General features: G+C 46.5%; 8 protein-coding genes across 8 annotated transcripts; 5 read left to right on the top strand and 3 right to left on the bottom strand.

Annotated features, from left to right (window-relative positions):
• Window positions 1-934: 934 nt before the first annotated feature.
• BT62DRAFT_995681 (uncharacterized protein) lies at window positions 935-2,523 on the bottom strand. The gene is made up of 5 exons (XM_043190536.1): window positions 2,511-2,523; window positions 2,357-2,407; window positions 2,246-2,300; window positions 1,432-2,191; window positions 935-1,384 (listed from the first exon to the last, which is right to left on the bottom strand). The coding sequence occupies exons 4-5, from the start codon at window positions 2,156-2,158 to the stop codon at window positions 990-992; spliced, it is 1,122 nt and encodes a 373-aa protein (XP_043037376.1). The 5' UTR covers window positions 2,159-2,191; window positions 2,246-2,300; window positions 2,357-2,407; window positions 2,511-2,523; the 3' UTR covers window positions 935-989.
• A 1,990-nt stretch (window positions 2,524-4,513) lies between these two features.
• On the bottom strand, window positions 4,514-5,745 carry BT62DRAFT_1008553 (uncharacterized protein; the record flags this gene model as incomplete). Its single annotated transcript, XM_043177454.1, has 4 exons — window positions 4,514-4,798; window positions 4,856-5,046; window positions 5,095-5,416; window positions 5,470-5,745. 4 exons carry the CDS (start codon window positions 5,743-5,745, stop codon window positions 4,514-4,516), a joined length of 1,074 nt encoding a protein of 357 aa, XP_043037375.1.
• A 2,102-nt stretch (window positions 5,746-7,847) lies between these two features.
• On the top strand, window positions 7,848-9,314 carry BT62DRAFT_1078073 (uncharacterized protein). The gene is made up of 8 exons (XM_043179355.1): window positions 7,848-8,195; window positions 8,252-8,269; window positions 8,320-8,379; window positions 8,435-8,524; window positions 8,575-8,634; window positions 8,690-8,864; window positions 8,922-9,113; window positions 9,174-9,314. The coding sequence occupies exons 1-8, from the start codon at window positions 8,034-8,036 to the stop codon at window positions 9,242-9,244; spliced, it is 828 nt and encodes a 275-aa protein (XP_043037374.1). The 5' UTR covers window positions 7,848-8,033; the 3' UTR covers window positions 9,245-9,314.
• A 412-nt stretch (window positions 9,315-9,726) lies between these two features.
• Window positions 9,727-10,399, bottom strand: BT62DRAFT_1008551 (uncharacterized protein; the record flags this gene model as incomplete). Its single annotated transcript, XM_043177453.1, has 2 exons — window positions 9,727-10,247; window positions 10,315-10,399. The coding sequence occupies 2 exons, from the start codon at window positions 10,397-10,399 to the stop codon at window positions 9,727-9,729; spliced, it is 606 nt and encodes a 201-aa protein (XP_043037373.1).
• A 756-nt stretch (window positions 10,400-11,155) lies between these two features.
• Window positions 11,156-11,935, top strand: BT62DRAFT_921536 (uncharacterized protein; the record flags this gene model as incomplete). Its single annotated transcript, XM_043184315.1, has 5 exons — window positions 11,156-11,281; window positions 11,395-11,409; window positions 11,490-11,572; window positions 11,600-11,687; window positions 11,747-11,935. 5 exons carry the CDS (start codon window positions 11,156-11,158, stop codon window positions 11,933-11,935), a joined length of 501 nt encoding a protein of 166 aa, XP_043037372.1.
• A 7,294-nt stretch (window positions 11,936-19,229) lies between these two features.
• BT62DRAFT_1078070 (uncharacterized protein) lies at window positions 19,230-20,500 on the top strand (the record flags this gene model as incomplete). Its single annotated transcript, XM_043179354.1, has 4 exons — window positions 19,230-19,616; window positions 20,071-20,151; window positions 20,203-20,255; window positions 20,307-20,500. The coding sequence occupies 4 exons, from the start codon at window positions 19,230-19,232 to the stop codon at window positions 20,329-20,331; spliced, it is 546 nt and encodes a 181-aa protein (XP_043037371.1). The 3' UTR covers window positions 20,332-20,500.
• BT62DRAFT_303253 (uncharacterized protein) lies at window positions 20,296-20,650 on the top strand. Its single transcript, XM_043180430.1, has one exon. It carries the CDS (start codon window positions 20,392-20,394, stop codon window positions 20,602-20,604), a length of 213 nt encoding a protein of 70 aa, XP_043037370.1. The 5' UTR covers window positions 20,296-20,391; the 3' UTR covers window positions 20,605-20,650.
• Window positions 20,651-22,800: 2,150 nt separating this feature from the next.
• On the top strand, window positions 22,801-24,133 carry BT62DRAFT_971659 (uncharacterized protein; the record flags this gene model as incomplete). The annotated part of the gene is made up of 3 exons (XM_043189034.1): window positions 22,801-23,314; window positions 23,370-23,555; window positions 23,607-24,133. The coding sequence occupies exons 1-3, from the start codon at window positions 23,020-23,022 to the stop codon at window positions 24,131-24,133; spliced, it is 1,008 nt and encodes a 335-aa protein (XP_043037369.1). The 5' UTR covers window positions 22,801-23,019.
• Between the last annotated feature and the right edge of the window lie 171 nt (window positions 24,134-24,304).

Genomic DNA, 24,304 nt, shown 5'->3' with positions numbered 1-24,304 from the left:
CGACATGCATCTATCGCCTCCTCTAGAACAATTCTCCTTCGTTTGCAATAATCAGTCCAGGAGAGCAAACGTTTCGAAGTATCTTCATTACTCACCGAAGACTTCAACTTAGCTCAACAGCAGATTCAATTGTTATCTCAAGGTCCTTTGAATAAAAGGGTTCTCCGTCGGTTTCTGTGGAAACTTACTCATCTTGAAGTATCGTGTGAGTACTTCTTCTAGACCCACTTTTGGCCGGAAAAATCATAACACCTAGATATTGATACTCTCGTAATCGCCAAGTGGGGTCCTTCAAATTTAGGCACCTATAGAAGAGTCGTGATTATTTCCCGAAAATTCTTTGGTACATTGGAAAACAAACTGACGCCTATCTGCAAGCTCAAACGCTAACCTTACAGGATTAATGGTCTCACCGCCTTTTGCGCTTATGATAAGAATGACTCCGCGACTCTTTATCACTGTAGTGCTCAGGACGCGTTGTGCTTGCGATATCGCGTTCGAGGATACTAGGAAAGAAAACCTCTTGTAGGGTGTCTACATCATTTTGAGTATTTACCATCGTTCAAGGACGGCGTGGGAAGAAAATGAATGCAGTTAAGCGCTCAGTATCAAGGTCCAATGAGGTTCGTAGGAGCAATCATGACAAGGCGTCTCTGGATACCGTTGATTGATGAGACGATGGCATCATGCATGATACAAGAGTGTCGTGATAATCAAACGCCAGTTGTCATTCTTTAGCGCCTACTGGCTGAACAGCGAGCGGCCGCTCTAGCACATAATGGCATTATGAATTGGGATTTAGTAAGCGTTATGTTCCAGACATCACTGTTACTGGAAGGTGTGTCAAAATTCGGGCGGTTGATCCATATCCTGACGCCAGAGGGGAAATTCGTACACCGGAACTTCCAAAACCGACATGCAGAACTTAATGGAAAGCGCAAGAGCACATTTATCATTGAACATTGGCACGGCAGAAACACCTATTCACTTCATTCCCCCTTTCTTTGTGGCCCGTTCACCCTTATCTCCATCAACCCTCTCACAGTCAAGCGGTTACACTTGTTATCAATCATCTTTTTCAACACATGCCCTTTCTCTCCCCGAATTATTCCACGTACTGCCTTGATTGTTCCCAGAGAACCTAGAATAGCATCGAACCACTCCCACAGGCGCGCGTTAATTAGTCCATTTTCAGTAGTATTAACCTGCACGGTCATAGTAATTGATCGTAACGCGACTCCGCTTCTAAAACTTTCGATCCACCACGCAAGAATCAAACCCGGATGGAGATGTTGCTCAAATTCTTCGTTTGCTTCGAACAAGTTAAATGAGACGACTTCAATGCTCGAGAGATCAAGGGGTTTTGGCTTGAACCACCTAGAATCTTCTAGAAGTTAGCAGTGGGTCGTTATCAAAAGCACACAAGCCCACCTTTCTGCAAACCCCTTAGATGCAACTCTCGAAGGTTCGGCGCCAAACGAATCACCAGCGCCAGGCTCATGAAATCTTCCATAAAAAGAGCCGACACGCTCAACTTTTGTAATCGGTTTAATGATGCCGGAGAATGGGGATAGAGAAAGGGGCGGAGCAGGGTCCCAGCATGCAGTGATAACTCCATCGGTTGTGGTTTCGGACCCGAAGCACCCGTTTTGCCCACAGAGTACGCCCTCATGTCAAATCGCATGTTTAATAGACCCAGTTTTCGGAGTCCCAGGTACGGTTGGAGGAACTGGTTCAAGATGCGAATATCTGTGTAGTCGACCGCATTCAATTCTAAGGATGTGACCAACGAACGTTGGCACGTCAAGGCCTTAATCATATCCCCTGGGAGCGCTGACAAATTCACGTATCCCAGTATACAGATGTGTTCAAGATGATCAAAGGATGATATGATAAGCGGCATGGTGGCGTTAAACAAGTCGTCGTTTGATAGCCGAACGGCACGTACGTGCCGAGAGATAGATATCAGGGCGTCTATCGAGTAACATGACTCGATTTTGATCGAAATTCCGCGTATGAGGTGAAACAGATGGGGACGGGTGTAGGCGGAGAAATCACGCGAGACGCGGGAACAAGATTTGAGAGTGGTGCAGTCGAAGCGGAGATTGTTAATGATATCTTGTATGATATTTCGTGAAGCAGGAGTACTCGCAGCCATCGTAGAGGACTTTCTTTGGTGTCACAGATTTATCTAAATTCAATCAAAGGATTATTGTATGGGACAGCGAACAACAAAGGGGCTTACATCTGGGAGAAATGACGGGGCCGTATAGCAACTGGGGGAGAAACGACTTTGATGACTATCTGATTATTGAGGTCAAGATTCCTTTCACGATATGCGGCGACATAGACGTACAGAGAGTACAGAACTTGAAGATTTGGTCAATGGGAATGGAGGCGGATTGGTGTAAGGCGCTTAAACTCGAGATCCTTAAGTAGCTCACCGGATAGGGTCCGATCGCAGCCTTGGTGACAGGATAACAGACGCCACATCGCACGGACTCATCTTATGGTGTATAGGCGGCCGTTCTTGCCGATCGTCGTGTATCTGAAAATGTTAGTGGAATTGGGCAAGCGCTTAAGTGCTATACCGAGCGCCTGTTCCAGGAGAGACATAATTGGACAGGATTTGGTAACCCACTGGCGCTTAAAATACGATCTGGAGGACGTGCAACTGACAAAAAAAATTAGCGCCATACTTGTCATTTATCCCACTTTTGTGATCGATGTCCGCTTAAGATATGGAAAAAAAACAATAAGATGCATCTTGCTAAATGAACAGTACAAATGAACCCGGACCATGAGAAATGACAACGCGAGCCACACGGATGGATCGCGACAAGAATTACAACATCATGACAGCATATCTCTTTTGTTCGATTTTCAGATCTCGAAGGTAGCTCTTTCTATTTGACGCAGACCTGGGTCTCAGGTAGTGTTTAGAGTTTCGTCTAAGTTGTATCCATGGAGACCCCGCCGTGGATTATTACATCTCGCCCTTGAACGTGAGAACCATAAGTTATACCTAAGCACTTTCTTGGTGATGCAGACGGCTAGTATCGCCTTCTACCTGCCCTGGAATGGAAGAAATAATGCCCAACGCTTCATGAAGGAAGATACAACGCATGGATTCGAGTACGGATATCACGCTGGAGATAAATGTTCGTTGCCAAGTGAAATCATTCCATGCAAATACACACCTGGTTGCTATTGTTACAAGGACCATCCAATTTCTAACGAAGAGGCGAAATGAAGCTTTTTCTGTAATTGATTCGGTGTCTCAAGGCCGTAGCTTCTGACTCTTCATCATTGTCCCATTCTGTGCTCTCTTCATGCTCACGACTGATTTCCGGACCGGATGAACGTTAAACTGAAGAATGGATTGTTTATCGAAAGTCTCGAAAGGAAGAAGGACCTTCCGAGTCATGAATGAACATCGCAAAAGATGACGCGTTTGCGGAAAGATCCGACTGGATCCGACATCCGCTGCCCGTCGACCCGCTCTTCCGGGCTGCTTCCGCTCACCTTCCACACTTGCGTCGCTTCTCCGGACATGAAGTGCTATCCACCCTGTCTACATGCAGCTTCCTCATGCTCTCTCCCAAAACAAATCATCAATTCCTTGATCTTGGATGTCTGACGAACGATGTTGCTTCTCATCACATCTTTTACTTACTCGTTCTCAGCGCTTGCTCAGTACATGTAAGCCTTCGGAGATCCTCGATGAGGACTATTGGAGTGGGGGTTTTATTCCATGAGAATCAATGCCGCGTGGGCGTAGTAGAAGGTCGCACATGACCACTACCCCCACATCAGCAGCATCTGACTCACCAACTGCGGAAGACTTTCCCCCGTCGTTGCTTTCTTACAAGAGAAAATGGTGCCTTGGTCAGTGACGCACCATACAGATATTGGTGGGAACATGCTTCACACGGTAAACGCTTTTTCTTCACATGGGGTCCGCCGATATTACTTCTCCGAAGGCTGTGTCAGAACGCGGTGCAACAATTGGTGACCCTTGTCTTAGGATGTGAATATTCGGGAATCTGACTCCGGTTCATACAATGGGAGCTGCGAGACCTATTTATATCAATACGCAGTGTTCCTTGTAGACTAGTCTACAATCAAACAGACCGCCGGGGCTTCTATGATCAAGACCAGGCGATCGCGATCGCTGGATAGCGCCACTAATCTTCGGTAAGGGGTGCAAGTCGTGACGAGAAATAAATTAAGGACCTCATATGCATATTATGTGGATGAGGATGATCTATAGCTGGATGAAGTTAGACATGCTTACTTGGGCTGAAGCAAATATGATGGTGTTTTAGATGGCAGGATCATACCTTTCGTTTTAACGGAACGTCCCGCTTACGCATCATGCCTGACAATGTCACTTATCCCTACTACACGCTGCATCTATATTAATGTTTCATAGCATAGTTCGTAAGTAATAGAATGCTCTTTATCGTTCTCCTAATATGAATCATCATAGTCGTTATATTTATTACTTAGATTATTCGTATCGCATACCGGTAATAGTGCACTGAGTGTTGACTGTTGTAGGATGACTGTCCCGTGATTCAAGTACCTCGTTCATGATGCGAACTTCTAATGGTTTCGGAAGGGCACTTGACTCGGGGGCATTGCTCGTTGTTGTTATTGATTGTTGAGACCGCCTGAATAATTCGTCCAGCCTGATAGACCTCGCCGAAGTAGGAGATAGACAGTACTCATCAGGGGGTGTATTCGCAGATCTAATTATAATGAGATTGAAAGCAATTGACACGAGCTGTATTTCCTATAACAAACTTCAGTGAACAAGAGCGGAAGGTTAAAATACAGAGAACGCGCTTACAATATCGGCAGCAACAAAACCAACCTTTCCCCCTGTGAGAAATGCAATGAAGGCGAGACAGGCAGCTAGGGTGCATAGAGCGCCCGACTCGATGATCAATCTGATGGAGCGTTGAAGCCGTGAAACTCTGCTTTGAACTCGATACTGAGATGATCCACGATCAATAATCATGATTCTCCATGCAATAAGAGCTAAGGAAATGATTCAGCTCGTGCATATCAAACTTTAGGCCGACTAACAAGTGGTGAGGATATTTTGGACGATCGTCAAGGCGAGAAAAATGACCCAAGACCGAGTGTGCGAGGGTAGGTGTACGGTATCAGGAGAAGGCGGAAACTGCGAGCGATGCCTCGTTCGATCTACTGCCGAATAGATGGTTATTGCTATGCTACCAGCCCATACGAGAACAGGAAAGGCTATGATGATCCATTGTTTCATGTAGATGATCCAGCAGCGGTATATCTGTTTCTCGTAGTAAGTTACGATGACACGGGTAGCTGGCTCGCAAGGAGATACCAGGATTGCATCGACAGTGACAACAGCCAGACAGATTCCCGTAGACTGCAGGGTATTTATCAACCCATAATCACTACAAGAGAACGCGAAACGCTTACTACGATAACGTCTATCCAGTTTCTTTCGGATCTCGGAGCTCCAAGAATTCTTGCAAGGGCGCATACGATGTGCATAGTCGCAATAACGAGCAATAAAAGAGTGACGATGATGAATTTCCAGTTGGGCCTTTTGTTCAACTTGAATTCCGGACATCGTCCCCATATGAGGTAGCGCATACAGAGGAAGAAGGAGACGAGATAGGCCCCGAAGAACGTACTCTCCAGGAAGAGGCTCGTGATATAGGTTTTCATGAGGTCAAAATCGTCGTCGGTCATGTCGTGGAAGTGGATACGAAATCTCTAAAGCAAATACTAGAGCTTTTATTGGGAAACCACATCAGAAAAACCATTGTGTTTGACATCGTGAGACGTCGAGGGCGCTTTCATTGGAGCATGCCTCATGACAAATGGTAGTTATGGGGTTTACGCGGTCGATTATGACGGAACTTGATCCAGATAGGATCAAGAGGACCATTCCATGTAACAGGACATTTCGAGAAAGCAGGGCTCAGTTGCGTCCTAGGACGGGTCTATGACAACGAGTCGAAGGGGACAGCAGTCAGATCACGTTACACGTAGAATGTGAAAAGGCATAGCCCGGAATTGACATATTCATATATTGCGCTAGCGAGTGATATGACTGGATAACTTTGATCATATGATGGTCGGACGAACGAAACGACAAAATTTATCGCGTAGAAATAGCTAGATGCCTTTAAAAACAATTAGCCAGCTCGATGACCAAAAGAATTAAATGAACGAACAAAAAAATAAGTAGTTTTTTTGGCGTTGCCTTTGGGATACATAAATTGATCCACGAATCATCGGAGTCAGAAACCTCATACTGTGATGTAAACATTAGTTAGATTCTATACCTGTCATCGGTATTCCTGTAAGTGCTGGACTTCTTTCTGAACCTGAGACAAGAGCCAAAACCTGATTGGTATTCAAGCTGCCACTCTTTCGAGGAGCGAAGACCACGGCCATATTATGCTGTGTATTCTTATAGACAGAGTACTTCGACGCGAGTTACGTGACCAGGCAGTGGATAACTTTTGTTGAAGGCCATGAGAAAGAGGATGGCGTGAGATGCGGGTGGAAACGTAACGAGTAAAGTTTGACATGAAGTAAAGAAAAGAAAAGAAAAGCAGTGAAGGAGTCTGCCGTATCTGCCGCGGCAGTATCTGCGGCACGCCATGTTCCGGCGTCTCCATCTTTCTTCAGTTCCCTCAGGCGTCCATGCAGGCGTCTGCGACTCTTTCGGGGTCGTGTTGTTTTCTCTGTTTTTTTTTTTTCTGCTCGTAGCATGACCAGGATTCTCTACTTGTGGTCAGGCTTCACATTTCCAACAAAAGCTAGAATAACTGACACGCGCGACGACGATTCGATTCGTGTCGGTTATTCACATCATTTAGATATGTGCACCGGAAAACTTTGGGAGTGATATTGAGACTGTTATTTTCATGGATTATGTCGGAATCCGCATGCACTTGTAACCGATGTTCTGTTAAGCTTTTCGTGTAGGAAAATCTTTATTCAGTTGTGGTGATCCTTTCATGGTGGCACTCTCTTCACCGAACGGCTCTTTCTGTGGACATATGCTTCAAATTAAAGCCCAACTCTACCGACGTTTCGCAGGATGGATTGAGATGGATGGTTATAGGTTCATTGTATACATGGTGAGTCTCTCGTCCCTAGGAGGAATTGATGTCCTGAATGCCTCTGCAAGTCCATACCCATAATTAGACCAACAAGAATAAAAGAGCAAGGGCTTATAGAATCGGCGACTGACGCCGGCGCTCTTTTTCATCCCCAGCTTCCGGATAACTCCAAAACCTAGCTCAGCATGCGGATCCCGGTTAGCTCCATTCAGAATATGAGGAATGCACATCACAAGGATCGGGTCTTCGTGAGAGGACAGTGAGTTCCTGGTTGTGTTTTGACGCACACTGATGCGTTGATTTAGTTCAAGCCTTGAATACCACCTTTCCAAACAATAAGTTTAATACAGGATTGAATAGGTGCCTCTGAAGCACATCTGCTGCTTCACCCTTATATATATGGTCGGCTGCTTCGCTCGCAACCCTTTACTAGCAGTCGCTGACTGATACGCATATTTAGGTCCTCGACCAATCCATAGCCTTTGGACCTGCAATTCGCTACCTCAAATAGCTGGTCCTGCGTTTGGACGACGTCTTCTAAATCATCCACAGAAATCTCAGCATAACTGTACTACCTTCAGCAGTTCTACGAGGCGAGAAGAAATACGAATACACCAAGTTTCGTTACTCATGGTGGGCGCGTCGAAACTTTGCTGGTCGATAAGTGTTGGTGTTTAAGCTTTCTTTTTCTGCTAACGGGTCGGCCTAGAACATCTATGTTTACATCAAAACTGACGAGTTGTTTTGCCTGATTGCCAATTACATTAAAACAATATCCTCCGCTGGGCTCAAAAGAGTAGGATCATGTGACGGCTCAAGCTCCTGCTCTTTTTGAACTGAAAATCCGAGTTTTTGTTGTTATACCTTTGCCACTAACCGCCACCAACATCACTATACAGTGCGATGTTCTTGGGCCGATCTCAAGTGTTCTTTCCCCCATCGCCGCCGCTGCCTGCTGAAGTGGCATCTCCTGACCAACCATTGGTCGTGCCAAGTCCTCTGTTGAGACGTTGCCGCCCACTGCCCTTAACGAAACTATTCATGGCTGACTCAGGCCCTACCGAGGTGAGCATTGGTTCGCTTTCTCCTGGGAGCTCATCGTGTACTAACTGGCGGAACAGATCGCCAGTGATGTCGAGGTAGGCCCTTCTCGAGCCATATCTTTTTCTACCATTCTAATTTATTCTAGCTTCCTAACGCCACCTACAGCGCTAACCCCGATGGCGAGGACAACTCTGCTGAGAAAGACGTATGTTATTCCCAGCCCGGCGATCGTGAACATTCACTGAATCATGGTGTTGTAGGATACCTCAGTGCCGCACTCGCAAGCCTCCAAGGTCTCAAGCGACCGCAAACTCTCACGCCTTTCAAGCATTATTGGTGTAGAGAAAGAGGTACGGCCTTCTCGATTTACATCCTTTTCTTCCACTATAACTTCTGCCAGCTTCCTATTGCTACCTATGGCACTATCCCTGATGGAGAGGACAATGCTGTGGAAGAAGACGTATGTCGCTTCCGGTCCCGCGGTCAGGAACGTCTACTGAGTCCTGGAATTGTAGGACGTCCCAGCGCCCCTCTCGCAAGCCCCCAAGACCCCAGGTGACCGTAAGCTCCTGCGCCTCCCAAGTACCGGCCAGCGCGAGCTCCGTTGCAAACGCGACGTGAAACGAGGGTTACCTGCCCGGGAGCCTCCTTCGCCATCGCCACCTGTTAGGAAGAAGAAAAAAGTTCTTAGTACGTCTTTCTTTATCCCTGCAAATGCCCGTAGCTCATGGCGTTCTCGTTGTCCAGCCAAGAAAATGCCCGTGTGGTGCACCTCCAGAGCGTTGGTACCATGCGAGACTGGTCTTAAGCTTGGGACTGCTTCTGGTGCTAGCGACTTACCGACGTCGTCACCTTCTGGGAAGCGTGTCCGTGGATACGAGGCTGACGACGAGAGTGAGAAGCCGAAGAGGAAAGTGAGAGCTGTGGAGAGTGTTAACTGTTAGTGGTGACTTGTCTCATGTTTTGTGGGAAGCTTAGCTGATACTTCTTTTGGTTTAGATGGTGTTGATACTGGGTGTGATAAGACTGGAGACGTAGTGGAAAAAGAAGTCTCGTCCTCGGGCCTTTAGAATTGAAGCTCATCAGTCGGAGGCGTATTTACACTATCCAGTTCGTTGCGATTCAGACACTTCATTGTTGTGGTCATCATAATCATGTTTTTGCCTTCAAATTTGTGAAAATTCTTGTATCTGACTCCTTGATTTCCTGTTTCGTTTCCGTATACGAATTGTTGTTTGCTTTTCAACGTAATTCAAGCTGAATTACCTCTATGATATGGAGAAGCATTCTGGGGAAACATGGTTGTGCTCGGCCAAAACTTTCCATCTCACTGAATCACTCGTAGGTATATCTTTGGCACGAGGATATTTGTGGTGTACTACAAGGAGAGACAAAGTCTAAGTAAAGATCATGGCGACCTAAGAGCTGGAAAAGGTACAATAGCGCCATGCCCTTGACGTATAGGCCATCGTAAAGATATATAGATATCAGTAAAATTGAGACTCGCAGAGTATATTGTAAGACATTGTTAGACGATACTTTTGATGCCTATTCACGCATAATTCCACACTCGTTCTTCTCTGTCCTGGACCGAAATGTTTATGGAGACTCCGTTTTCTCTGCATTGCCTCAACTCCTGCATCCGATCCGTATTCATGTGCCATAGTTTATCATCGAGCCTTCGCACAGTGATATCGACATTTACCTCCTTTAGTAGCGATCTACCTTTCTTAGAGCATCTGGACAGGACCATGTCTACGAGCCTAGGCGAGATGAATCCAACGAGCATATCTTGGCGAACATTTTCTTCGCTAATCGAAACATCGAAGGTCTCCAACTGCGAAACAAAATTATACCCGCTCCCATGCAAAGGAGAGGTGAAAGTTGCAGAATGGCAAAGATATCGAGAGTCATTGTTGCGTTTGTCAGGAATAATGTGGTAAGCGAGCATTTCGACGCTTCCAACGTTCCGCATACGTTGATGAGAGCCATACCTCCATCTCTGAGAAAAGTGCGCTGGTACCCACGTATAATGATGTGAGCTGTGGGGAACAATATAGCTAACAAATGATTCTCGGTTACGAAAAGTTCTCGGATGAAATTGTGAACGATATGCGTAGGTAAGACAAAAGTGACATACCAAGGTACGGGAGCGATTCTATGCAGCAGCGACAATGCTCGGAAGTGAGGCGAAAGATGTCAAGATAATGCGTATGGAGAGCCATGGTACCCTCTGTCACAGTATCAGTGAAAGATGTGAGCTGAGAGTGCAGAATTGGAACACTATCAGAGGCCGAAGTGCCGAGAAGATGAACAATAGTAAGGTTAGTGCAGTTTCTGAATATATCAAGCTCCTCATGGTCGTATCGAGATGAATCTTGTATTCCAAACGGGAGCGCTGAGAGGCAGAGAAAGGGGTCAAAAACCTGTCGGAGATGCAAGATCAGCTTCCTATGTAGAAAGAATCTCACGACTCCCCAGTAAGGTGATTCTTGTAGGACTTCGAAGAATAGTATGGTGACATTTTTTCGTATGTCTCTACAAAACCGCCTGTATGGCCAAGTGCAGTCTTCAAGAAAGGCACAGGGGCCTTTGGTTCTCTCCCAGCCGCTCCCCACATGGCGATCTCGAAACCAGTCCACATTTCAGGAAACGTCGTCGTAGAAACGGATCTCCATGACTAGTAGACTACCCCCCCCCCCAATCCATGGACCCACGGATGTATCGAAGAGATCATATTCTGTGGAGAGGTCTTTGGTGCATAGAAAGATCGCTTGCAAAATCTCGTTCGGCCAACGTCGCATTAAGGATACGAGGGTCTTGTACTGCTCTCTCAGCGCTCATACCATGTCTTGAAGCCTTCAAGGGCCCGAGACATCTGTTCAGTATCGTCATTTAGATCAGAGAGTATGTCATGAATGAGACGTTGTGATGTTTGATGAGAGAAGATCTTGGTAGGGCGGCTCATTGGCCTGGAGAAGATGGGTAAATCCGGAAGGCAACTCGGAGAATTCGCTACCCTGTATCTTGAGGCGATGTTGGTAAAGTCGTACGGAGCTGTACAAGATGTGCAGTGGAGCCTCGATCCTAGCACAGCCGAGGCCAGTGTATTTTAGCCAGTAAAAAATGATGCCCCAAAAGGTTTTGTCAAGTTGGAAAACCCTTTCTCGGTCCTGAAAAGGCCACCAGTAAAATAGTATGAAAACTTTTTCCCCTATAGAGCAATGGAGCTGAGGTAAGTTTTTTTTTGCAGTCCTCAAAACAAGGGCATAAAACTGAAGCTGAAATTAAAACCTTTTAAGATCCCATTTTAAGCTACCAAAAATGCACCAGCCTCTGCAGTGTGGCATGTTGTGGATGTGGATGACTCCGGGATATGCCAATTCCCCAGAATCGGAGTGAGTGATGATGCTGAAGGTCTTCAGAGGGAAGAGAAAGAACTGGACCTCAAAAGAGCAGCTCAATAATTCCAGAAGAATAACGGGAGAAGACCGAGGGAAATGCACACGGAAAGTCAGTGTTGAAGTAGTATTTCTGTGGTGGGGAGCTGTAGTACTTCTGAAGTACTACAGCTCCCCACCACAGAAATGGTGATGCACCAGAAGATCGCACGTGAAAATTGCAGAGGTCTCTATGATGGTCTGTATGGTAGAAATTACAGAGGCTCTGAGAGTCAGAGGCGGAAAGCCAACTTGAAGAAAATTCAACCGGCGAATTTGGAGAAAATTGAAATAAGATTTGTAATCTTCGCGGTCAGGTGACAGAAAGGTATGAAACGACTTGCGTCACGAGTCAAGTTTCAATGTCTGAAGGTAAATTTATTCATTGTATTTATACATTATCTTGACTCGCATTCTTTGTGCATGGCCGATTCTCTTTCTTCTCGCTCACATATATTGCTATGACCATCTATGCTATCGCGGACTACTAGGCTAAGTTTGTCCCCTTCCATTGCATTCATTCCGAACTCCCATGGCGTCCGTATTCGAAGACCGCATCTCTTCTTCTACTGAAGGAACAGTTTGCGAATAGTGATATCAATTGTTACTTACAAGTTCTCGGCAGTGGGCTAGGTATCTGTCATGTTGTTTCCATTGAATAGCTTGTTGATAAATATCCTTATATGGAAGGCTACAAGTGTCCATCAGCCTCGGCGAGATGGCAAAGCCAACATAGGCGCGATTAGTGTGATCTCGCTATATCTTCGTAGGAGAGCTTTTAATACTGGGACAAGGACAGTATAGAGTGACCTTAACAGCCAGCGCCCGGTACATCGGGTCAAACATTGAGCGTTTGACAGTTGTATCCCCGGTGGAGAGTGGCACCAGACAGGACGAAAGCTGAAGAATAAGGGAGACTTTTGAGGAGAGAGATATTCGGCAAACGAGATCAACGTTAGCGAGCAGTTGGACGCATGAAATAGCCTTGAATCAACTCACTGATATTATCGTCTGATGGTAATGTCGATGGTAACCATCGAAGCAGGTACAAAAGTTTGGCAGCAGAAGCACCTGAAAATAGTCTTAAAGTATTGGTCCTGCTGCCTTCTACAGAGCTGTCGGCTTTCTCGTGATAATGATCAACTATCCATCACGCTTCTTCAGGCATCAGCTTCGCCCGGTGATCCTTGTCCAACGGCGTCTGATATCACAGCTTTGCTGTGACCTAGCACCAGTTAGCATGCCCTTTCTTGTTTCATACTTGTCTGAGCCTGCGTTATCTCCGTACCGAGAGATGCAAACTCTTTTCGGAAGTGCCACACTTTAGAAGGGACCAGCGTACCAGGGCCACTTTTTATGTCTACGCGGGTTAGGCTTCACGGGACTCCGGAAAGAGAAAGCCGTTACTTCGTTTGTAGTTAACGCTGATGGAGATAATTGAAGGCGATTGTTTAGCCGCAGATTACACGCCTTGATCAGATTAAGAAAGGGTCTTTGAACATTATGAAAATTGACATCCAGGTTTCAGCACCAGCCATCGATATTTTTGCCAACGAGGTCCGTGGTCTTACAGGAAGGTGTAAATGAAAGAATACTTCATTTCTCAGGGGCATCGATAAGATTTCCATCAAATGAATTGGACAGATGTCCGCGCGAGAATGGTGTCTCGTTCATCTGCACGTAAACCTCATGTGTCTTGGTGGTTGAGCTTTTGGTTGAGCAGCGAAGCCCGTCTTGACTCCTTTTCCGCCGTTCGTGGCAAATTCGTGGCTCTGGCTTATATTATTTCTTTACCGTGTTTCTCTCGCGTATCTCGTTCCTTTCACTTCCGTAATTGCGCTTGTTGTCTCGGCGCGTGCAGGTACTAACGGAGTAATAGTTACTACGCGAACCGCTGTGGCTGTTATCACTAAAAATGGGGTGGGTTTTGTTCGTTATTGAGAACTGTGTTCAACGGCACTCCTACTTTTTTACAGTTATCCACCGAGAATTTGCGTAATTCCTCATTGATTCCATGCAACTATTCCCTTCGTCTTCGGACCAGAGTGATAGTCTTCAAAGCCATTTGTATAGCAGCTTCTCCTGTTATTGAACCGCCCGGGATTCGTTAACAGCCTTCTATTCTTTTACAACGGGCTACTACTTCTTTTATACCAGAAGAAGCGATAGCACAATGTGCCCCCCGAACCCTTTGGTCGTCGGGATTTTTACTTCATGGTGGACCATTTTTACTGTTTATTTTGAGCTATCTACATTTTTATATTCTAATGTTTAGATGTGCAATGGATGAAAACCCTTCATGTATATCTATCTAATCCTGCCAAGACGGTCTCTTACTCGGTTTTACTACGATCATCAGTCTCAGAAACGAGAGTATCTATCGACCTTCTGCTATTTTGACACACGAATTGAAGCGGTTCCAAAACCGATTACGAGAGGTGGAGTAAATTCCCGCTCCACACGCTGTAGTTCGAGGTCTGATTGACTACTTCCAGAATTCAGAAACACTTATGGAGTCACCTTAGGAGCTGTGATGTTTCCACCCCTTGAAAAAAATCTTTTCAGATGCGAAGCCCATTATCCCATGTACCTCAGTTTTCATCATTACTCCAGACGGAAGAGCTGGTCAGGCGCTTAACGCTGCAGTGTATTCATAGAAAAGATTCCGACGCTGTCATTGAGGTGTATTCGGCTGATCTTCGATGTTATACATTTGTCCGATCTGCTTGTAGGACCTATGGGAGGGCTTCGTATTTATTTTTTTGATCATTTCGTTCTGACATACGGCACTATTTGGTTGCCTGGACATTATTGGACCCCAGAAACTGCCTCATTCTCTCTTCGGCTGTTTTGTCATTCCGTAAAGCAACAACGAAACGGCTATGTGCGAACGACCTAGTCCGTAGCACGAGGCTTCCATCCGTCACGGACCAATAACTCCACGATAGATAAATTCCAGCGCTACCTACAGCTTCTTCAGCCAAGGACCGTTCGAAAAGGATCTTCAATGATACCCGTTTCGGCTTGACCTATGGGTATTTAAATCCTCTCTGTTCTCCCAAGAAGACGAAGCTTGGGCCGGAGATTCAGCTATGGGGTCTCTGACTGTGTGTCGTACTCTCAGTTCTAGCGCTGCCTGGCGATACATTGAATCATAACCTGAAAAATCTTACTGAAGACCCCGGTATAGCGCTGATGCTTTACAGCAGTTCTTACGAAGCTGATGGGTCGAATCTTTGAAAATTTACTTCCTAGAATCTCCTTTCCTGGGACACCCTTTCAAGATACTGTTTCTGGAACCGAGTCTCCTGGATAGCCTTCCTCTTCCTTCCGGAATCGGACCTGCTAATGAAGGCACAAGAAAAAATTGTTGGACTAAAAAGGATCACAGGTGATGCCAAACGAAAAATTCATCGACCTAACAAGAATGAAGGCGACTATTGTAATCAAACGATACCCCCCGGTGTTCCTTATCTTCTTCCAGTTGTCCCAACTCGGATTATGAGAGCTTTTCAATGGCTACTTTGTTAGTGTCCGTAAAAACGGTATTCGGACCACTGCTATGGATCACCATGTTATGAACATACTTGGAATAAATAGCGCACGAAATTCCAGTCATTAAGAGTTACATGTCAATGTATAAATAGCTTCTTGGCGCCTTTCATCTCGACGGTGGGAGATAAGCTTCTGGTATTCATTGCTGAGCCATGGTCCATTGGCTCATTCCTTTTCGATAAACTGCTTGCTTTATTTTGTTCCAAGAGTACAGGTACATCATGAACCTCTACACTGCCCAAAGCACCGCACCACGCAATGTAAGGTTTAGCGAAATTTTGTGCGGTACTTCCTAATCTAGTGGCCAGCAAGGAGCATTCTGCATCAATTGGACGTGCCGGTATCTCACGGCGCCGGTACGGTGTTGAATATATTTGACAATGTATCAGAAAGATGTGATCAAGATCCGAATTTCAGGATATCGTCACTCATACTTCTTGGCGCTCGAGTACTGTGTCTGTTCTTTTCCCGCGAGAAAACGACCCCAGGAGCACCCACATATAATGTGGGAGAATATTGACGAATCCGATTTCGTGGCCTCACCATGCCCTGTCCTAGGACCATTTCAAGGCTGGATAATTTGGATCTCCTAGACTTTGACTCTGAGTATATTCCTGCTGTAGCTGGGAGCATGGAGCTCAGTGTTCTATGGTCGTCTTCCAATATAGGTCCTAATACACCAGCGCCAGAAGGTGACATAGTCTACCGACCTATCTCACATTCGCTGATTCCATGGTTTGTAGGGGCGCAGGATAGGAATGAAGATTCTACAGCGGATACGGTATTAGAATTGCCTGTCGTCACCTTGGGCGAGACGCGTCGCGGCCGAGAGGTAGACGCAGAGGATAGGCTGAAATGTATTGAGAATGAATCAAACAGACGTTCGTAAGCTCTCAATAGACTGGTAAATTAATTGACTGGCTTGATGTCAGCAGCCGCAGAAAACAATGGTTCTCAGCAGACAATGACGTCGCCTCGGGGAGGAGTAGTATCTAAAGATGGGGTATGTGAATGAGACAAACTCACCTTCACTTCAGCTTACAGACGAGTTCTTTGCAGCCTGAACACTCAGCGTGAATATTCACAAGCAGCGTCCTAGCCCAGACAGTAGCTTCGACTCGGTAAATTAACTTGGCCCAAAAATTTTACTGTAACGCTGTAGTCACCAGAGAGATTGAAAAAGAACATCTTCAGGAGATGTAGGATAATCCGTCGCTTCATCCTCTTGATTAGTCAGATCCTCAGGACATAATTCACGATAAAAGATCGAATCAGGTTGTAGTGATTGATTTACCACAAGGAGATTCATGTTCGCCGGGCAGGAATCACAGAGTAGCAACTTGATCTTTAACCAGAATTGGGTGTTTTTTTATGCTTTCTTCATTCTATGATTAAACGTGACCGCCATTGGCAGACTAACGCGTATGGGATTTCATTCACAGTGGTATCATTGTCTGTTAATATCATCATCGTCGTCATCATATTATATATCTTCTTTGTTTTGCATCAACAGCGTTACCTTCTATATGCCGAAGTAACCCTCTATGAGACTACAATGATGCGCTACGAAAAAGAAACGTGAGCCTTTGGCTGGAAGTATGAAGGATGGAATACGAACGCAAAGGTAGAATCCTTCTTTCCCACGATAATCCGCTGCCTTCGTTCTTCTGCCAATCATCAAATATCTACACGTTAAACACTAAGCTGGAGAAAAAAGAGAACGAGAGAAGGAGCAACATTTCAGAACATGGTCGACAGAAGATCCAGCATAAGTGTCCATATGCGTTGCGATACGATACTGGACGCCTCTACGGAATGCACCTAAACATCTATGCAGTTCGGGGAGCCGATGCTGAGAAAAGATGATGTGCCCTAAGTGCATCTTGAGAGCACATACAGCAAGACAAAACAATGCCCAAATTCCAACGTCATCCTTTCTGGTAGTAAAGACAGAGGCATTTAGAAGTGCATATGTGCCTTGTAGATGAATTATTTGTTCTTTTCGATGTCCGGTCAGGGTGAGCTCACTGCGCTTGATGGCCCTCCCGGCATCAGCAACCTTGCGGAGAAGGCAAGGGTCATACTTGCATCAAAGCTATAATGACAAATGCTTTATGAAAGATCATCAGTTACCGGTCACCTCCCAGCTGAGTATCCGTCAGTCCAGTCCAGTCATCGGGGCAAGTAAGCCCGTCTTCGCCAGTGAAGCTTGCAAATTCTGGAGGCTAGCAAATGTCACGCAGCACAAATTCAAAGTTTGGAGTCCGCGCCAAGCCTGCTGCGCTAACTTCAAGTATCAGATTATCCAGACGTTCACGAGGGTCCTGAAAGAGGATAATATGGACAGGAGGGGGAATGATAATCGTATTCGATATCATTTAGCTAAAGAGATAGTTCGGGTGTCGGAAACAGCCGTTCGGCTCATTATGTAATGAATTCGGCTACCCTTTATTCCGCGTTTCAAACACCGTACTCCTTACGCTCGTCTGATTCATAGTGAATGTCACTCCCTTTCTTCTGGTTGCATCTCGTTTACCTCTGGAGCCCTCTAGTATTTCTGATTTTTTAAATTAATTAATCTTCGACTGATTCTCTCACGATCCATCTTTCAGTTGATGCCTGAAGGCGAGAAATATAAGGTTTTGTTCAGCGTTCCCTTCTTTTTTGTGCATGTGCCATGGTGGATCATGTTTTCTCCTCTTTAATTCAGTCTCACATATGCCAAGGTTCTGGGCCGGTAACAGGAATTCTCTAAAATCCCGAATGCAGTATATTGGGACGGATTCATTACGTTGTAGCGACTCGCAAGGCACTGTCCAATACTTCCGGGTTCAGTTTCTCTCGCTCATGTCCCCTAAAAGCATTATGTGTACACCCCTGTACACCCTCTTTGTCTAGGTGACCGCTGGAAGTTCGACAGGTACCCGTTGTTGGCGACCCATAGAGCCAAGAAACAGCAACCTGGGAACCCGTGGGAAGGCCGCCGATGACGAATCGTATCGGCAGGTCTTGCTGTTTGTTGCTGAATGTCGGAGTGAGTGCTCGTTATACTCCCAACATATCTGTACTTATCTTGTTATTCTCAGCCGAAATCACTTTCAGTTCGCTGGTCCTCATTGTACCGTCCCATCTTACTGGTTATTTCCTGCTCCTCCTACATCTCATGGAAGGGGGATGGATCAATTTAGCCCTTGCATCGAATCGCGATGATGATTTGTATCGATCCTAACAACCATACCACCATCGTGGCCCTCAACCTTAGACGCCTGCTTACCCACCTCCTCGGACGGACATCTATATCTAGGCTATCTTTCTCATCCAGAAGCTGCCGAAGCTGTTGTTGGGCGCTCATTAAGGCGCTAAGGAAGGTTTGTCAAGTCAATTGGCAGGGGACAACAAAGCCTTCTTTCGTGTACTTGCTGGCTTGTCGATTTGATGATATGTACCACTCGGATAGGCCGATCTAGACCCGCCGACCCACGCCAATATGTGCCAATACACAAAGAGAATGTAATTCATCGTTGAAGATACCACCCACGACAACCATGTTAACAGAAGCGGCTAGCTTCCTCTCCGCGGCGAATGCGTATGACCGGAGTATCTCGAACACAATCCATTTCCCGGTTTCCCACTGGGTCCAACACCTAGGCTGTCTGCCCTCATCATCGAGAATCGGTGTTCTCCCCTGCATTTCATGATCCCCGTCGTATGTTCTCACATCCAAAAAGGCGCGAAGCCCATGGAAGAGTATGAGCTATCAATCTCCTGCGCAAATGTCTCCGTACTGGTTATGTTTATCAAGGAAAAGCACGGAGGCTTTAGAGGCTCGAGTCCTCTATCATCTCCGATCTGCCTCGGCGGCCTATCACATGATGCACTTATTTTCAGAACTGGCGTGCTGATTCAACGTACACATGACATGGTGTCAAAATATTCAAAGCTAGTACTATCGTGGTATGTCCCACGGCACGTGCTGTAAAGCCTCGCATCGTTCTCTGGGCACACGCCTCCCTTTTACCAGGGCATCGCGAACCGTCACTCTTCGACTAATAATACTCGGATGCTTTCTCGAGCAAAGCGTCTCGTCGCAGGAATTCTTTCCCATTTTCATGCCGCCCCTCGGACTTTCCATGCAGCCTTCTCACTATGCGCATATGCTATTGCTGGGAAGACTAGATGGCCCTTACGCCTACACATGGTACTGAACAGCGCCGGCCGAACTTTGGGATATACTCACTGGCACAGAGTAGTGAATTCGGGACTCCGTACGCGACACGGCTTCATAGACCGTGTCAACGCGCAACGAGAACTGGGCTATCCAATGAGAATACTTCTGATCTCGAATAGTCTTAGCAGTAACAGTCGTAAAGCGCTCATATCAGACTCTACGAAGGTCTTCAGACTTGCCCTTCCGTGTCCTTCCGCACCACACATCCCAGTTCCGACGGTGCTATTGGTAGTATTCTGGTCGAGGTTTCGAGCCCCCAATCCGCAGCCCCAGGCCAGTTCCTGAGAAGGCACTCCATGGAAGAAGACTCCTCACTTAAAGGCTCCTTCATCTGTCTCTAGCAGTTAATCGAAGCGAAAACATTGTGTCGATGCACGGACTATACACCGACGTTCATGTCGTGTCATTTCCATGGGAGTATTTAACTTCCTATTACTACCATGCCCGATATCAGGGTTCTGGTTCATCTTCCCAGATCATTTCGGAGCCAATCATATACCATCAATTGCCTGTGTTTATATTTTCAGGCTGCGAGTGAAATGAGACTGAAGGTACTTATATCGAGTTGCTCTCGGTCTAACGTACCCCGCAAACTATTTTGTCTATGAATATGTTTCCAGTACATCTCCCTCTACTACACTCCTTCTTGCCTGACGCCGATGTATCCCCATAGGTTGGTTCGCGCGTCTTCTTTTACGACTCCACGGGTCAACTCGTGAGAGGTGTCGTCGAAGCCACGAGCCGTATGGCAGACGTGAGTTTCGTTCTTTTCCAAGAGCCTTCGCTTTCAGCTGAGGCGCTATAGGGCACACAAATGGTTCTCATTAGACGTGACAATGGAGGAACCATGACCTTACCGTAAGTGGGAGTGCTCTTAGTAATGGCGTCACCATCATCTCATGACCGTAGATCCGCAAGCGTCTCTAAAGGTTAGGCGCAGCATGTGGATGCTGTGCTGTGTAATGAGGGGGCTCAGGATTTCATTTGGGTACCCATGACAACGAAAACGTCTCATCTTTCTGTCGGATTATCATATACCCATTTGAGTATCATAGCCTCCATATGGTTGATTTGTTCATCGAGTAAAGCCTTCTGTCAAACGCTCTGTAAGCTAGAATATTCAACACATCAAACGATGGCTCCTAACATATGTACACGGAGTTTTGAGTCCGAAAGGCACAGCTGCAAATACTATACCTGTAACTAGAACTTCGTCAGACATATTATGGATACCACTTCTCATGATTTCTCAGCTGAGCTGGAACAGAAAGATAAGCCAGAATGTCGGAGTGGGACAATTACAGATGTGGGGATAAGTGGTACTTATGCCTACTTGCGCAGCGAGGGGGCGGATTCCAACAACATTCTTTTCCCGGGAAATAGCATCTGAAGCTGGAAAGATGGCGCGAAAAGAAATCTGCGCTGGTGACATACAAGTGTAGTAGTAGAACCCGGCCTTCAAGGGGAAGTGGTGAAGGAAGGACCGGCCCGGTCCAATGCTTGGCTTTTTTTTTTTTACTACCCGACCCTGAGGACACTTATTTTTGATTTTCAATTTAGGTCTTAACTGTACCGTTCCTTCAGATGGTAGCTTTGCAACAGGAACCGTCGACGATAAACGTACAACGTTAACAGCACAATTTGATGCCCGAACGAGAACACAATGGGTCCAATCCCAGGAATACTAATATAAGTATGCTTTCCCCCTGATTCTCTTTGTTCGAGGACTTATTTTACAATCTTTCTCTCGCTGCGGTGAGAGATATCCTTTAAGAATCATGGCCAGCAAAAGGCGATGATATGGTACTCGTGTTCTTTAATTTTCGTATCTTCATCTGGCTTTATAGCCCTGCAAGGCGCAGTATCTCTCCGCAGGGTAGAATGAGATGGCATATATGTGCTGCCCTTTCATTGCGGATGGACCGGATCCGTGGTAGTCCAGGTGTCAACGTAACGCTCATTTGTAAACGAAAGCTCGCTATATCACTCTCCCCTTCTCAATTAATCTTTTGATTGTAGTAGGACCGATGAACAGCCACGCCGCGTCTCGAGGCCTGTCCCGGGGGCCCCAATCGAAGTCGAACTTTGATCCATCCACTACCAATGGAATGCTTGTGTTCTCAGCGCAAATAGCGCATCAGTAGATGTGGATCTGATCGGCCCGAGCGCGGAGTCCCTGGTTGTGGGTCGGTGCTATAGATGGAGTTGTCACCTCTGTTGGCCGGCGTTCTTGTGTTAGTTGCTAGCTACTGGCGCAACTGCTTTGCTTCTACGTGTCATCGCAACCTTTATCCGAGGCACCTGTGTACTCTTCACGAAGTAGCGAATATCATTCTACGATTCTACGTGTTGACGTCTTTCTTGAATGTAACTAATCATCGGAGGTATTCTCCTATTTCGCTCGTTCTCATGCATTACCCTCGCACTCGTTGTAGAAGTCTTCCTCGCTACATTCAACTCTATCAGACCCGGTCCGATTCATAATGGACTTCATAAAGTTTAAACATTGCCGTGGAGCTCGAATTAGAAGTATGACTGCCGTTCTGTCATTGACCTCATTCTGTTAGAGTTCATGCTCCCATATATTACTTCCTGGGATTCCGCAACGAACCCTTCTCCGTGGATGGTGGTAGAGATTCATTTCACTCTTACCTGGAGTGGCCGGTACTCAATGCTAGGGAGACAGCGTCGATGAGGAATACTCGGCCTAAATTCGGTCAATCAAGAACATTGGAGTTGATATTTGGGACGGATGCGGAACATACCGGCGATGGATTTTCAGGGCCGCCGTATCCGCCAAGGCCCATGGAAAATCCGTACTTATTCCCAGCTGGGCATTTTGGAGGGTGCAAGCGTCAAGATCGCGTCGCCGTTTCACTTGGCTTCACTAGGCGATGAAACCAGTCAAACCACCGAATTTTTGAAGGTGAAGTGAATATTTTCGAACTGCCAACGGTATGTCCGATTTTACGTCCATCGCTCAATGCTGACACACGATTAATTTTAGATAGACAGATTTTGCCGAGCCGAATAGTTGAACGAAGTTCGCGTATTATCAGCTAAAGTTGCAGATCAAACCTGTTCAATAGTTTAGTATCTCACAAGCGTGCACTGGCCGACGTCGATCCCAGTTGTCCTACGAATTTCTAACTAAAGAGTGCCGGAAAGAAATCGGATTGGCTACGGGCTGTTGATCGTGCCGCACCATCTGTTTGGGGCAGACATCGACAGAAGTCGCACCTCTCGATGGCGGTGTATTAGCATGCAGCTGCATGCTATGATCGGTGCTCAAAGCCGCCCTGGATATTCGCTCCATCAACAACACGTGTATACCATGCGTCGGCTATTCTAGGTCCGCTGTAAGTACTTGCGTCTTCTCTTACCTCACGCATCCATTTCGTTGGTCAAAGATTCCTCGTCTGGGCGGAAATTATAGCTTGCCGATGTCGAAATTTGCCAAATCCTTCCCTCCTTGGGTTGCCTCGGATCGTTTCGATAGGCGTTCTTCATTTCTCCATCTATCTACCGGCCCGAGTTATGGTTGGTATTTAACACTTTGCCCACCACCACAACATCCTGCGATACACCTTCCTGCTACCCACCTTTGCGACACCTAACCCTCATGGCATCTTACTTTCGCAGTCTCTTTGGAGGCAGTTCCTCTTCAAAGAAGCGACGCGCGTCGCTCTCAGAGGATCCCAAACCACAGCGACGTTCTCATTCCATACCTTCGCGCCTGGAAATATCTCCCAATGCCTCATCTGTGGGGCACAATCCAACAAGGAAAAGAAGCTCTTCTTTGTCATACGTGGCATCTCCGTCCGAGAGTTATTCGTATGCGTCTCTGCCCGCGCACACCAACAAACATGGCCGTCATTCTCGAGAGCCTCGTATTGTCAGTTACAACTACGACAGACGTTCGTGGTTTACATACTTTTCATTTATTCAATGGATCGCTGACTTCAAGTATAGCTGCCCCGTACGCGATTTACCTTCCAACTATGTCCTCGCAAAGTAATCATTCCCGTACAAACTCGTCGATTTCATCGCCTACACCCGATTCATCTCCCAAGACGAAGAGGACTAGCACCAGTCACTCCTCACCTCGCCCCGTTTTGAAGAAGACCTCGCACTCGAATCCACACACGGGTATCCAGCGTACGTCTCTTCTTATTCCATTTCTCATCAAAGTAAACCAACACTTTCCAGATCACGTGTCATTCGCTAATCCCAACCGCCCTGAGGTCCTCCACATGCACCCTGTCTTCGCGTCTAGTCAACACTACCACGCGCCGATATGGTACGACGTGACATCTGCGCCGTCCTCGAAGTCCGTCATCGACCGAAAAACTCGGACACCTATCCCTGCCCACACCCTATCTCAACCCGCGACTGATCCTGCAAAATCTGACAAACTCGTGCTCAAGTGCAATAAACTCTCGTGGCCAGTGGTTGTGCACGCTGACGGAAGAGTGTTGACGAACTTTGATCTCCTGTGCGCCGTGCACCGGACCTTGTCGACGAGGGTGACGCACAGAGAATGGGAAGCACTAGGACATGGCACGCATGCGCAGTTGAAGGCGGCGAGGGCATACGAGGCGCGGTGTAAGAAATTGGGAGGCGGGTGGGATGGTGGCGTTAGGAGGATCGACTGGCTAGGTGAGAAGACGTGTCTGATTGGGGTTGAGGTGGAAAAGACCACTGGGATTGGGAAGTTGATCTTTGGGAAGCCCTGAATGCGACAACACTTTGATGTTGATGGTAAACCATGTTTCCTTGGATCTTCTATTTGGTGATTATTCTATGATAGTGATATTAGTTAGCATAGGTACTGTAAGGACTGGAATATGGTAGCTAGTTTTTTAGGTACGTGGAATGTACTGGACTTTACGATATAAAAAAAGGAA

Source organism: Guyanagaster necrorhizus (assembly GCF_019112545.1).
Source record: "Guyanagaster necrorhizus MCA 3950 unplaced genomic scaffold BT62scaffold_20, whole genome shotgun sequence".
Lineage (NCBI taxonomy): Eukaryota > Fungi > Basidiomycota > Agaricomycetes > Agaricales > Physalacriaceae > Guyanagaster > Guyanagaster necrorhizus.
This window is presented reverse-complemented; position numbering and strand designations above follow the sequence as displayed.

Excerpts from the sequence above, each read along its gene's own strand:
- BT62DRAFT_303253 (XM_043180430.1), top strand. The coding sequence starts at position 20,392 with ATGACAACGAAAACGTCTCATCTTTCTGTCGGATTATCATATACCCAT.
- BT62DRAFT_995681 (XM_043190536.1), bottom strand. The coding sequence starts at position 2,158 with ATGGCTGCGAGTACTCCTGCTTCACGAAATATCATACAAGATATCATT. Across the intron at positions 1,385-1,431 it reads TCTAAGGGGTTTGCAGAAAG|ATTCTAGGTGGTTCAAGCCA; the intron begins GTGGGCTTGTGT and ends AACTTCTAGAAG.
- BT62DRAFT_1078073 (XM_043179355.1), top strand. The coding sequence starts at position 8,034 with ATGTTCTTGGGCCGATCTCAAGTGTTCTTTCCCCCATCGCCGCCGCTG. Across the intron at positions 8,635-8,689 it reads ACAATGCTGTGGAAGAAGAC|GACGTCCCAGCGCCCCTCTC; the intron begins GTATGTCGCTTC and ends CTGGAATTGTAG. Across the intron at positions 8,865-8,921 it reads GAAGAAGAAAAAAGTTCTTA|CCAAGAAAATGCCCGTGTGG; the intron begins GTACGTCTTTCT and ends CTCGTTGTCCAG.